The sequence below is a fragment of the Phanerochaete carnosa genome, assembly GCF_000300595.1.
Source record: "Phanerochaete carnosa HHB-10118-sp unplaced genomic scaffold PHACAscaffold_7, whole genome shotgun sequence".
Classification (NCBI taxonomy): Eukaryota; Fungi; Basidiomycota; class Agaricomycetes; order Polyporales; family Phanerochaetaceae; genus Phanerochaete; species Phanerochaete carnosa.
Genome location: NW_006767634.1, coordinates 321330 through 334517, shown reverse-complemented (window position 1 = coordinate 334517; position 13188 = coordinate 321330). Strand labels below are relative to the sequence as shown.

The 13188-nt window shown below is 48.3% G+C and overlaps 6 protein-coding genes across 6 annotated transcripts in view; 3 read left to right on the top strand and 3 right to left on the bottom strand.

Annotated features, from left to right (window-relative positions):
* Window positions 1–112: 112 nt before the first annotated feature.
* PHACADRAFT_147353 (uncharacterized protein) lies at window positions 113–688 on the top strand. Its single transcript, XM_007397670.1, has 3 exons — window positions 113–261; window positions 339–445; window positions 508–688. The coding sequence occupies exons 1-3, from the start codon at window positions 170–172 to the stop codon at window positions 591–593; spliced, it is 285 nt and encodes a 94-aa protein (XP_007397732.1). The 5' UTR covers window positions 113–169; the 3' UTR covers window positions 594–688.
* A 1093-nt stretch (window positions 689–1781) lies between these two features.
* Window positions 1782–2039, bottom strand: PHACADRAFT_259197 (uncharacterized protein; the record flags this gene model as incomplete). Its single annotated transcript, XM_007397669.1, has 1 exon — window positions 1782–2039. One exon carries the CDS (start codon window positions 2034–2036, stop codon window positions 1812–1814), a length of 225 nt encoding a protein of 74 aa, XP_007397731.1. The 3' UTR covers window positions 1782–1811.
* Window positions 2040–2770: 731 nt separating this feature from the next.
* On the bottom strand, window positions 2771–3100 carry PHACADRAFT_197453 (uncharacterized protein; the record flags this gene model as incomplete). Its single annotated transcript, XM_007397668.1, has 1 exon — window positions 2771–3100. One exon carries the CDS (start codon window positions 3098–3100, stop codon window positions 2771–2773), a length of 330 nt encoding a protein of 109 aa, XP_007397730.1.
* Window positions 3101–3325: 225 nt separating this feature from the next.
* PHACADRAFT_259195 (uncharacterized protein) lies at window positions 3326–4231 on the bottom strand. Its single transcript, XM_007397667.1, has one exon. The coding sequence runs from the start codon at window positions 3907–3909 to the stop codon at window positions 3580–3582; it is 330 nt and encodes a 109-aa protein (XP_007397729.1). The 5' UTR covers window positions 3910–4231; the 3' UTR covers window positions 3326–3579.
* A 7354-nt stretch (window positions 4232–11585) lies between these two features.
* On the top strand, window positions 11586–12362 carry PHACADRAFT_197450 (uncharacterized protein; the record flags this gene model as incomplete). Its single annotated transcript, XM_007397666.1, has 2 exons — window positions 11586–11651; window positions 11826–12362. The coding sequence occupies 2 exons, from the start codon at window positions 11586–11588 to the stop codon at window positions 12360–12362; spliced, it is 603 nt and encodes a 200-aa protein (XP_007397728.1).
* A 785-nt stretch (window positions 12363–13147) lies between these two features.
* PHACADRAFT_259193 (uncharacterized protein) overlaps window positions 13148–13188 on the top strand; it is a gene marked incomplete at its 5' end in the record, with an annotated part of 1965 nt that continues 1924 nt past the window's right edge. The window contains one exon of the mRNA XM_007397665.1: window positions 13148–13171. Coding sequence (XP_007397727.1) covers window positions 13148–13171 — 24 coding nt within the window. The remainder of the gene's footprint in view (window positions 13172–13188) is intronic.

Sequence of the window (13188 nt, the reverse complement as noted above, 5' to 3'; positions counted from 1 at the left end):
CGCTGTTCATCCATCGACGTCGGTGCTCGTCGAGTTTAGAGGCCTCGTGGTCGTCGCGGGCAACCAACAACGAGGTTCATTTCGGCTAGGCGCCCGCTACACGTGACATCTTCCTGGTTGCGGTGGGCGCAGTTGACGTCGTCCTCGACCACCACCACTGCCTCCAACAATGTCGTCCTCGTTCGCCAAGGCTCTCTCGCCAGCCATCCGTGAGGTTCGCATCTTGTGCTGCCAGACAGGTGCGGCATCCGCCGGTACCAGGTACGCCGGGCAGTTCCGCGCTTTCACTCTGACATGCTCACATCCAATTCTTTTTCGCTTTCTACGCGATTTTGCAGGCAATTCATCACCTCGACATATCCTGTCTTGAAGCAGCACAACCCGGATTTGCCTGTTCTCATCCGAGAGGCGAAGGGTACTCCTGCACGGGTATTTGCGCGGTTTGGTGCGTCACTGTGTCCAACCTGTGTCGCGTCTTATTACTTATTGACGAGACCAATATCGTAGAGCGTGGCGTAGAGAAGCACGTAGATGTTGAGAATCTGTCTGAATCCGACGTTGCGTCCCGGATCGCACAGTTGCTGAGTGTATGATGGTCCGACGCGTATTCATCTCTTGAAGCTGCATTAACTTTGGTTTACTGGTATCAACCGTGAGAGACGTGAAGACAACAGAACAAGCAGTACCGTGGTGTGTATTTTTTTATTACACGCTTGCCCGTGTCCACAGAAGTCTGCGCTCCTTTATCAAGCCCTCAGCGTCCATCGAAAGCACCGACTAGAACCGACGTTCCCGTTAACATCTCCGCATCACGTCGTGGAAGACGATATCATCCACAAGCCATTACTCAGCCTTTAGATGTACCCGCATAGAACGATCTTGGCATCAAGCTTGGGGCAAAGACGATAACAACTCTCATGTTGCTCTGAACCCCGATGAAGTCGTCTTCAGCAACACTCTTTGGTTGTGGCAGCTCACAACTTACCCATGACCCCATAACTTTACCAAGATCAAGCAAGCCTCTTTCGTTGACACCGGGCGGAATCATTGTAAGGCATCATTATGAAATCATAGCGCTATATGCTCAGCCGTCTTCAGCACCGTGTACCTATTCCAACCTGCCGACAGGTCCTAGGCGTAACTTCAGACCGTGCCATCTCCAGAAACCCACGCCTGCCATGCCACTAGCGGCCTCTGCCAACCTACGCCCAGATGTCGCTGATAAAATCATCCGCTCCTTTGGCACACCAGCACACGAGATACCGAGCGAGATTGTCCCTGTCGACAAGCGGTAGAGTAAGGACATGCGACCACATCTGCCGTCACTGGGCTACTAGCTAGAGCTACACAATGGCGGCGACGATCTACGTATGCGGAAGACGATGATAGACCCAGCTCGCCCGGCACCACACCGCAACTTTGGGGTCCCCTAGTTTTGTGGTATCTCATTTTGGGCAAGTAAATCGTCCCGTGGATTCAGCACTTACCTCTTGAAGTATCAGATCATGCGTCGTGCCCCGAGAGATGGAGCGCAGCCTCACGATCACGCGCGAACTTACATCTCTATATTACGCCCCTCTCTTCTGAATCGGAGAAATCGGCCTACGTCCAATCGCAGCTGTCTACTGATATCTAATCTCGGCGCGTTGAGAGGTGCAGTGCAGTGTTTATTACACGCTGTTTGGGGCACACTGATCGCATCGTACTATGGACTGAAGGTTCGCGTTGTAGGTAAGTACATCAGAGACTTTCCCTTTCTCTGGACAACGGACTGAAGGGTCTGTTCCGTAGCCTCGGGCGCGCCCAACTTATCAGCCAGGTAGCTGTGCCTGAACGAAATTATCTGGACCAAATTTCAACGCTTTTTCGGCTTGCCGTCGCCTTTGACTTCGTGTAACTTTCTCAGACAGCTGTGAACCAACGCGGACTATGGATACACAACATTGTCCCAGGATGCCTCGCCCAGCTCCTTCACGTAGTCGAGAATCCATTCGTACGTAGCCGAATGCAAAATAATTGACTTCACAAAGGCTCATATAGACGGGCGACTACAGCAGCCGGGCGGAACATACATGCTGCGGACAAAGAAGCTGGGTGCCAACGTAAGACGCGAGTCGCAAGGCATCCATGTCCGCTCGTCTTCAGTGCTTAGTGACGCGTCACGGACGCGTCATAGCTGGGTGTCGGTCACCATGTGCTCGCTCAACGGTAGACATATCATCACCCCCACGACCAAGCTCTCCGTTACTGGTCTTGCATGCTGCGCCTGCCTCGATCCACTGCTTGCAGTTCACGCACCTTCCATCACTTCGGGCAATACAGCTCTTCTCTTATGTATGATTTATTGTTCTGGGTGCAGGTGACGCAGCAAGACGCGTTACGTCACGTCGCGTTGTTCAAGGAGAGCGTGCTGGTTTCCTACCCGCCGGGTGCTCAATATATTTACTTGTTCTCGTCGCACGACGTGACCAGCCATGATCATAGTGGCAGCTATCTAGGTACTTTGAGTTGAACAATCGGTGTCGTTGCACATGTTAGAGAACCACCCAAGCCTTACATGACAGTGCGACTGCAAGAACATTACCCAAGTGACGACCAAGGCATTGATGTCGGAACGAAACACAAGATTATCAAGGGATAGTATAACAATAACGACGTATGGACGCGTCAAACGTATGTCGTCGTCTTCTGTAGATGCACGAGTGCGTTAGTGAACTGTCTACTTGGTATTGGGTACGCCACTCGCACCAAATCTGAGCGGGTCATCTTGCTAATCCTGCCGCCACCAGCTCGGAGGCCCGTCTGCGCCAACCATCTGCCTGAGCTTCTCAATCTTGGCAGCATCCGTCACTCTCCGAGGTAGCCCGTCGCCGGGGTCAGTGGAGGCGATGCAGAAAGCAACAACACCTTTGCCCCTGACACAGATTGGCCGGACCTGCCGTAACAAGCCGACTTGCGCTGCGAGGGTGGTTATCAGGTCCACCATAACATCTGCCCTCGCTCTAACGGAGTCGTCCTCGGGTTCTATACCAATCTCTTTGGCACGACTGATAACCCACTGGTATGTAACTTTGTAACCGAACGCAAGGGGTCCATCCATGGCAGAGCAGAAAACTATGTCGACTCAGCACGCGGATCGCATTTGCCGAGAGGTAGTACTTACCGGTATGGTAGTAGAGATGAAAGATGCTTTCAGTGAGTGTTTTAGCAATTTTGACTCTTACTACGGGGTTTGACAAATTTCTGTACTTATGCGCTCTGAAACAATCACGAGCCGTCTTAGAACATACCTCGTAGTTTCTATTGAACGGCCAATATTCTAAGGGTATTAAGCTCAGGCTGTTGGAGGCCACCCGAATCTCACATAGTTACGCCGTTATGACCACTCATGCATATGTTGTAAAGTGGCGACCAAGGCATTAAGTTCTGAGCGAGACATAGGCCTAGAACTACCGGGGGGGAGGGGGGGGGTGGTACTGAGAGCGTGACCATATGTCCGCGGCGCGTCGGACGCGTACTCTAGACTGTCCGCCAAGGGCTAGGTGTGCCACACACATCTGAGCTGAGCGGATTGCCCCATTAGTCCTCCCACCACCAATTCGGAGGCCCATCCACTCCAATCATCTGCCTGAGCTTCTCAATGCTTTCAGCATCCGTCACCCTTCGGGGTAGCCCGTTGGTGGGGTCAGTGGAAGCAAGACAGAAGGCAATGACGTCTTTGCCTTTGACAGAGACTGGCGCGACATATCGGGACAAGTCGGATTGTGCGGCGAGAATGGTCAGCAGCTCTACCATAACATCTGCCCTGGCGTCAGCAGAATCGCCTACGGGTTCCATGCCCATCTTTTTGGCGCGGTCGAGGATCCACTGATACGTGAGTTTGTAACCGAACGCACGGTGTCCAGCCATGACAGAGCAGAACCTGTCTGACATCAGTACGCAGGCCGCGAACCTCGAGAGGTCTTACTCACTGGCGTGATGGTAGAGACGAAAGATGTCTTCAGTGGGCGTTCTGCGGAGGCTTATATACACGGGCGGCTCCGAACAAGAAAGCTGTCTTCAACATACCAAAAGGACTTACGCTCCGCGTTCGTCTGATATTGACAATAGTATGCCTGTCTCGTACTCCCACAAGAGCCTGTCTCTTGTTTCGTTTTACGAACAATAACGCGGTCCTTGTTCTCTGCAGCTTGTTCCGCGTTCGTCTGCCAGTATTGCTGGTATGTGTCTTACAACTTGAAGATAATGTTTTTATTTGTAGACAAGGACCTGTCGCACAATAAGTTTGTTGTGCGAGACAATTCTATCTTCAACCACACACCCGGTATCATCGTATCAACAGCTGCCGGAGCGATCATAATTCTCGAATAGGTAAGTGTTTTGTTCGAGTCTAAGACCTTGACCTTAGGGATCATATTGTCCGTCGTTCTTGTTCTATTGCCGGCAATACTATGTCTCTATATTAAGGCGAGTGCGTCGTTGAATCCATCCATCTACCCCGTACCCCCTCAGCCCTCGAATCACAAGGCGATGTCGGACTACATTGTTCAAACCCAGCAGCAGGCTTCAGCCAAGCTAGCGGTCTTACGCTATACTGGGCTGTCATACCTCGCCAATACGCGAAACATAGAAGCACCCTGGTACGCAGAAATGTTAGAGAGAATGAACACCGTTCTTTCAGGTGTTTCAACACGGTCCTTGCTCCCCAGTTCCCTGTGAACGTGATGGTGGAATTAGACGAAGGCGGAGATGTGGAGATGGAGGTCGAGGAGAGCGGCTGCGAGGGTGACAGTGGTGAGGATGGTGGCAATAACTCCCCCGGGGCTGAGCCTGTGTCAGCAACTAGCAATCCAACTGGACTGAGCTACGACAATGCTGAAGAGACAGATGAGAGGAAAGTGAGTGAGGAAAGACCAGCTCAAGTCTGGCTTGTTATTGAGCAGTACAAGCTCCTTATATACATGTCAGACTCAATTCCTAGATTATACTACAAATATATGGAGGTGTATAGAAAGAGAAAGAATACTGTGGAATCCAGGAGAACCATCCGGAGTATGTAATATTCATGACATTACCCCCCCCCCTCTAGAATCGTGTCCTCATGATTATTTACCAGTAGAACCAAAGCCTCCCATTCCTCGCTTAGTTTCTGATAAACTTAACACCTCCTCAATCTCACATGACGCAATGTGTTCCAGAACTACTTGTGCAATTTGATCACCGGCACATACCTGGAATGTTTGATTGGTGGTGTTGATCATCACCACGCATATTTCTCTGGTGTAGTCTCGATCTATGACTCCAGCACCAATATCAATTCCTTTGACTGCTAATCCACTTCGTGGTGCAATTCATGCGTAGGTTCCATGAGGGGCATGCATTGCAATACCAGTACTAACAATCTTACAACTTTGTGCCAGTATCTTGATGCTCTCGGCTAAGTAGAGATCGAGACCGGCGGCTTCTTCTGATCCTCGTTGCGGAAGTTTTCCCCCATTTGCTGTACCAAAAGAGTGGTATCTCGTGCAAGTATGTGAACTGGTCATGTGAGAAGAGGGGGAATGTGGATTGTCATTGGAGTGGGTTTGTCCGGGTGTCTCGTATGGAATTCTTGAAGGAGTTCCTGACAGTTGGTCAGGTTAGCACGCAATTCCCATGAACAGCAGTCTCCGTGAGGGCTGTGCTTCCAAAGAACCTGATACTTGAGATTTCCATTTTGATTGCGGCACGAATCAAAGATTTCTTCTACTTCCCATTCTTCCTCGCCATTTACAAGGTCTGGGACTCCAGGTTCATGTCATTGTGAAGGGAATACAGATTCTTTGAAAGGACTTAGTAGGCTTTTGTTAAAAATGGGGTGCTGTTTCCATTGTCGGGAAAGTTCTAATTTGTAGGCAGAAGCTCTGATTTTGCATTTAACCTTGAACAGTCCATATCGCTTATCGTCGAGCTTCTTCATTGGTCTATCGGTTTGAATATTGACCCCTTCTAGCCAAACTTTGTCTCCGGCTTTGTATTCTGGTCCACTCTTCCTTTTCCTATCGTAGAAACGCTTCATAGATTCTTGCGCTAGACTAATAGTGGCACTGGTGTCTTTGCAGACTTGACTCATTCAGTCGACAAACTGTTGAACATTCTTGCTTAGCCCTTCTTGTACTGGCTGGGTTTCTTCGTTGGGGTGGTACCCTTTATTAACAAAGAAAGGAGTGTAGCCGGTAGAGGAGTGAACTTTGGTCTTCTGACATTTCTCACACCCGGCCATGTATTTCTGGATGTCTTCCCAAATTCTGGGCCACCAGTAGTTACATGTAACCATCTCGTGCATTTTGTATTGGCCAGGATGTCTGGCCAATGGGGTGTCATGGTGGTGAGCAATGATCTGTTCTCGGAGTTTCCTATTTGCCGGTACGTAGATACAATTTTTCCATGTCACGAGTCTGGTACTATCTTCGTTCCAGTCCTTGTCCTTATTCTGTAGAGCTACGGTAACTAGCAAATCCTAGTTCTTTTTGTATTTTTTAATTTCTGCAACTCAGTCCTGGTCGACTCCTTCTAAACTAAATACGGTACTGCAGTTTAGAGCATGAAAATGTTCTAGTTTCAATAACACGATATCCGAATTGTCCTCTTTCCCTGCATTATGTCTCTTCTGTCGAGACAGCCAGTCGGCTCCACCATCAAACTTTCTGGGTTTATAATGCAGTGAGTAGTGATACTCAGCTAGCTCAGTTACCCATTGGGCCTGTCATCGATTAAGCTTCTGTGGCTTCCAGAAGTATTCCAAATCTTTGTGATCCGTCCATATTTCAAACGGATGCTGGGCATCCATAAGATACTGATGCCACTTGTCAAGACTGATCATTATCACAAGAAGTTCCTTGTCATAGATTTCATAGTTCCTTTCGGCAGCTGTCATAGCTTTTGACAGGTAGGCAACGGGTTTCCATTTGCCGTCTTGCTTTTGGGCTAGTTCTGATCTGATGGCAAAGTCTGAGGTGTCACATTCAACTTGACACAGGTCATTGTCACTTGGTATGGCCAGCACTGGTGCTGAACAGAGGGTGTTTTTAAGGCCGGTGAAGGCAACTTCTTGTTTGATGGTCCATTCGAAGGTGGCATTGCCCATTAATGAACTGAGTGGCTTAGCTATTTTGCCATATCCTTGGATGAATCTTTGGTAGAAATTGGTGAAGCCAAGGAAGGCCTGAATGTCTCGTTTACACTCGGGTCAGGGCCAATTGATTACTCCTTCTATTTTGATGGGGTCCATACGAACGATGCCTTTTCCTACTATCATGCCGAGGTATTCTACCTCTGTTTTCTTGAACTTGCACTTTTCCGGTTTCAGATAGAGTTTGTGCTCTCTTAGGATCTGCAAGACTTGCCGTGTGATCCAGCAGTGTTCTTTTAGATCCTCGGTGAAGATCATGATATCATCTAGGTAGACTACTACATGCTCTTGACTGATGAGATCTTGGAATATATCATTCATCATTGTTTGGAATGTAGCTGGGGAATTGGTTAGGCCAAAGAACATGACTAATGGCTTGAATAACTCTCAATTCGTAAGGAAGGCTGCTTTTTCCTCGTCTCCTTTTGATGTGGATATTGTTGTATCCCCACCAGATGTCCAGTTTCATAAAGTACTGTGCTTGCTTCAGCTTATCAACTAGTTCTTGTATTAAAGGAAGCGGGTAGCGGTTCTTGATTGTCAGCTCATTCAGTTTTCAATAGTCTTGTACAGGCTGGAGACGTCCATCTTTCTTCTTGACAAAAAAGAAAGGAGAAGCCCAAGGAGATTTAGAAGGTCAGATCCTTCTGGTTCTCAGGTTCTCTTTGATAAACTCATCCAGTTCCTTCTGTTTGTTTACTGATATTGGGTAGACTTTGCAGCTGATCGGTTGTGCACCCGGTGTAAGCTCAATCACGTGATCCCATGGTTGCCTTTGTAGTAGAGAATCAAAATCTTCCTTGCTAAACACATTGGAGTAGTTATGATAATGGCTTGGGACCATATTTTCAAAGGTCTTAGCCTCGTGTTTCAGACTCTCTTTAATTACCAGATCAGTGGCCGTGGTGCAAATGCGCACTGCTCCCGTAGCAAAGTAAGTTTCGTGGTCTAGAATAAAGATTCTATCTCCTTCTTCTAGGCAAGCCTCCAAATCGCTGGGTTCTTCCTGATCGGCATCAATATCAGTTAACCTGGCAGCATATTTGCAGGTAATCAGACAACAATCAAACTGGATAGTTTGTTCCTGCCAATCGATAGAGGGATTATGAATTTGGAGTCATTCATAGCTGAGGAATATCAGTGTCTTTCCCAGGTTGGTCACAGCAAAGGAAAGTTGTTCCACATGATCCTGAATTTTTATTCTGAGTTCAACAAAATCCGTGATAGTGCTGCCGGCATTATGCGTGCCATCAGCGTTATAGACCGGTATCAGAGACGGTAGCTTTTTTGTTGCAATGTTGTTATTGCGGACAAACTGCACATCAATTGATGACTTTGTACATCCTGTATCTAGCAATGCTTTGACTGATAGGCGCTGCTGTGTGTCTAGGGTAGTGGCAATCATGGGAACATCCATCTGCATTTCTTTTTGTCCTTGCACAAAGCGAGGTTGCTTCTGTAATTTATTTAGGAAGTCGATTGCTTCCTCTTCTTTCATTTGCCTAATCTGATTGATGCATGTCTCAGAGGCGTCGACACTCTTCTTTGAGTGTACCCATTCAGTCAGCAATCTAAGCGTTGCTGCTTCTTTGCTAACTGTCCATTGGCGGATCCATGCCGCCATCCATGGAGTGTGGTGCTGCCACTGCATAGGTTCGGTCTGTTGTTCTGGAGTAGAAGACAATTTTTTATTGGGGAGAATTAAGCAAGAGGGTTGAGCCTCTCTGCACCACTCTGTGGACACCCCTTTCTTTTGTGGTATATACATGGGTACTTCGAACCAGGAACACAGATAGTTCATGAAATCGATCTCAGTCAACTCAGCTACACCTCCAGCTGACTGTTTGCAAAACCCTTCAGGGCTGTGCAAATCTCTTTGCGAATTGCCGTATTCCAATCGAACGGTTCTGCTGTAGCGGCAGGCGCCTCTGTGAGAGGTGCGAGCAGTGTGAAGCTATTGCCGATGGAGGTTGCTGGTGTCTCTGTTGCCCTTACTTGTTGGGCTTGTTGCCTGTTAGGGCAATTCCGTGATAAGTGACCTTTTTGGCCACATCAGAAACAGAGACCGAGGCGTTGTGCTTGGTCTAGCTCCATCGGCTGACCCCTTTCACCGAATGTCACACTGGTTCCGTCGCAATGCGTCTGGACTGCCAGGGTTGTTGTGGCTGGTATGGCTACGTTAGCTTGTGTTCTCGGTGGATTTTGTGCCTGTTGCTGCCAAGGCTAGAACTGTTCCTGTCGCTGGGATTGTGGGTTTTGCCTACAATATTGCTGCTGGTTTAGGCCAATGCGCGCGACCTGTTGCTTATACAACACATAGGTGTTAGGAAGTTCTTCTGACAAGTTGTACAGAAGTCGAATAATGTCGGACCAGAGTGCCTTTTCCAGAAGCGACTTAAGTTCTTGGAAGTGATTTTCAAAGTCATGGATGTCTGCCTGGAAGGCGCATAACTCAAATTTTGAAAAGAACTCTTGAGCGGTTAGTGTGCCCATCTGCATTGCCTGCAGTCGGTTGTATGCTTCTGCCTGCTCATTGATTAGAAAGTGTCTATCCAGATCTTGCCATAGTGTATTTGTAGTCTGGATCACGGTGTCTTCATCCATGTCTTCATCCGTGTCATACTTTTTCATGTACGTGGTGATGTATTTGCCAGCGTGTCCTCCTTTCATGTAAGACAGAATCATGAGAACTCTGTCAAACTGCTGTGGTAGCTGCTTCCTCTGTGTAACTACATAGAGTTTCATTTGAGTTTTCCAAGCAATGTACTTGGACTTTGTGCCATTGAAGGCGTTGGGCTTCATTGTGCTTCCATTGATAAGCGCGGCATTGTTTTGGTTCTTGGCCATTGCGCCGGGAACTGATGGGGAAGATGGAGGTGGAGAGGAGTTTCAAGTGGGTGGATTAGGTGGTTCTTCTTCAGAATCCTCCGAAGCTTCTATTGGCTGTTCTGGTGGACCTTCAGGTGGTACTTTGGACTCTCCTAGGGTGATTGAACGGAGTTGATCAGTGACCGAATCGAGGGTGTTACGTCTCTCTCTGGGTTCTGAGCTGGACGCTACTGGTTCGGAAACAGCGAGAGTAGTGATGTGCGGGCCTAACTTGGGCTCAAAGCTTGGGCTTGGGCTTGTGGCAACATCGAGCCGAGTCCGAGCCCGGCCCAAGCCGCAGGCTTAAACCCGGGCTTGCTCACAGTACAATGGGTATTGTGGTGCTATGAAAAGGGAGTATGTTTGGATGTAGTAGATTATTGCTGCATGTACTCACTGAATTCAGCCTCCAGAAGACGTACACTTGCAGAATAAGTCGAGTCGCAATGGAGCCCACTAGCGCGCGCCTATGGCAGACACCAGACAGTGATGCACAGTCGTGCTCGGCAGGAACCGTCGAGTCTAGAATATCCATATCATGTCTGGTATGTACATATTAGATCTCTCTCACCTTATTCTGAACTCAGGGGACAGTAACAGAGCCGGTGCACCCAAGCCTGGGCTTTCGGGCCAGGCTTGGGCTTGACTACGCTCCGAGCCCGGTCTTGAGCCCGCTGCCAGGCTTGGCTCGGGTCAGGCTTTTTGGGCCGGGCTTGGCGGGCTTGCGGGCTTTGAGGCCCGGCCTGCACATCACTAGGCGAGAGATTCTGAGGGTTCTCCAAGGGAAACTCTTGTTACTTGTTCTCTGTGTAACCTTTCTTCATACCGTGGACAACGGGTACAATTGTTTGGGGAATGCGGGCATGGCTGTTGTGCACAGTATTGTACTACGTCTTCTTGTTTACTGATGTATTGCCCATTCAGTACCCGATGGTTGTAACCTCTACAATCACAGGAAAGCCTCTCGGTCATGTGCTATCAGGTCTCTGAAGCTTGTTGCAGCAACCCTGGGACCGATCGTGTTGGTATGACCGGATCAGGGGTAGAATTTCCCAAAGATAGGAATTTCCCAAAAGTATCAAAAACACTATTTTAATACAGTTCTAGGAATAGTATAGCAGCCCAAAGAGCAATTACGTCTCTTCAGTCTGATGCCCAGAAAGAGATCGTCGATCTAACTGCTATCGCTTTTCCAATGCCTGGTTGCAACCGGTTGCCATGTCGTACTCAGGAATACCCGCTTGCACTGTGCAAAGCATTTAACACCACCTATGGTAGGGCAGTGTACAATTCTAATAGGACGGAGCTCTGTCCAGCTGCCTAAGAGCTGGTGATTACAGAGGTGGCTTTGGGGGAATGGTATGGTAAAATGTGCAAATGCACGGAGAAGGGTTCCAGGGGTCTTGATGTGGTAGAGTCGGTAGGGTTAGGTTTACAGGGTGAGAGTCGGATGTGTGTATTAGGTGGATCATTGTGTGGAGATGGGTGATGGTTGGTGTAGGAGTGACGAGAATTGTCGTAGGGCAGTTGTAGGAGACTCGAGCTAATGTCAGCAGCTAACAATCCAACTGGACTGAGCTATGACAATGCTGAGGAGACAGACAAGAGGAAAGTGAGTGAGGAAAGACCAGCTCAAGTCTGGCTTGTTATTGAGCAGTACAAGCTCCTTATATACATGTCAGACTCAATACCTAGATTATACTACAAATATACAGAGGTGTATAGAAAGAGAAAGAATACTGTGGAATCCGGGAGAACCATCCAGAGTATGTAATATTCATGACAGCCTGCTGCAGACCTGGACATTAGCGTCGAGACAATCACTATTCCGGTGGACGTCAAAAAGGTTCCTGACTTCTGCATCATTGCAAGCGACTGCAGGCCAGACAACGCCAACGACGGTCGACTCAAGACCTACTTCTTGGGCCACAAAATCAAGAAGAGTCGAGTTGTTGCCATAGTAGTGGAGTGCAAGCGGCACCCCAAGAGACGCCGGCCTGAGAAATTCGCGCGGAAGCTTTCCGACTACATACTTCTTGGGCAATTTCACGCGCGAAAGCAGGGCATCGTCCTCTTCTCCGCCGACCAAGGCGTTAACAAGGTCCATCTCATCGCCTCTGGCGGACACTACTGGAGACACGCGCTTCTGACTCGCGATAATGTCACTGAAGAAGCAGGAGGTGCCGACGCCACATACGTCGATGCTCCGCAGGCGGTGCAGTGGTCTAAGACATACGAGATGGGTACTCCTGTGTCCGGCCGAAAGCTGAGCTTGCTGAGGAGGAGCATTCGGGAGATGCAAGAGGCGTTATGCAGGGAGTAGAAGAGGGCCAGCTGAACCGTGAGTCCTGGAACTTTGACTGCACCGGCCAGATGCTCATTGCTCACCATGTGATACCTAGGCCATGCTGCAATAATGGCACAATTACGAGATTTTCATGTGGGAGAAGATGCCAGGGTTACTGAGTGGTTTATAAGGTTGAGTGTGTGTTCTCGGATTAATACTGAATATCGGCTGGCGCTGTATTATGCGAGAGAATCCGCTGCTCGGATGTGACTATAGAAAAGACTGTTTATGCACTCAGATATTCTATATTCATTACCAATCTAATCAGCACTGGGTGAATAGTGGGAGTCGATCGGTACGCCGAAATAGCCACACTACGGGCATGAGCTGATTTCAGATCACCTGAAATGTCCCGGTCAAGCCATCAAAAATGTTTCATTTTCGGAGACTTAACCGGGGCTTTCTGGTGTCCTAAAATGATAGATTTACCACCACTTTTGTAGCCATTTGCGGTGCAGGAAAATGATAAATTTTGTGTAGCCTGAAATGAACCTGAAATGACTCAATATGGCTACATTTTGGTACGGCAAAGAGTTCATGTTTCAGAAGACTTTGTGGTGCATTTCAGGACATCTGAAAGAACATATGTAGAAATCATTTCCACCTCATGTTTGCAATGAGGAAAGGTACGGGCAAGGAAAACTTTTGATGGTCCTGAAATTATCATTTACGGCAAATTTGTAGTACGTTTCTAGGACATTTTTGGCTTATCTCAAGTAAAAATCTTCTAGCTCATAAAATGGCTTCAAAATCCATCAGAAATGGCAATTTCAGGACCATCAAAAGTTTTCCTTGCCCGTAC

Coding starts and splice junctions, on each gene's coding strand:
- PHACADRAFT_259195 (XM_007397667.1), bottom strand. CDS start 3,909: ATGGCTGGACACCGTGCGTTCGGTTACAAACTCACGTATCAGTGGATC.
- PHACADRAFT_147353 (XM_007397670.1), top strand. CDS start 170: ATGTCGTCCTCGTTCGCCAAGGCTCTCTCGCCAGCCATCCGTGAGGTT. Junction 262..338: donor GCGGCATCCGCCGGTACCAG/GTACGCCGGGCA, acceptor GCGATTTTGCAG/GCAATTCATCACCTCGACAT. Junction 446..507: donor ACGGGTATTTGCGCGGTTTG/GTGCGTCACTGT, acceptor CCAATATCGTAG/AGCGTGGCGTAGAGAAGCAC.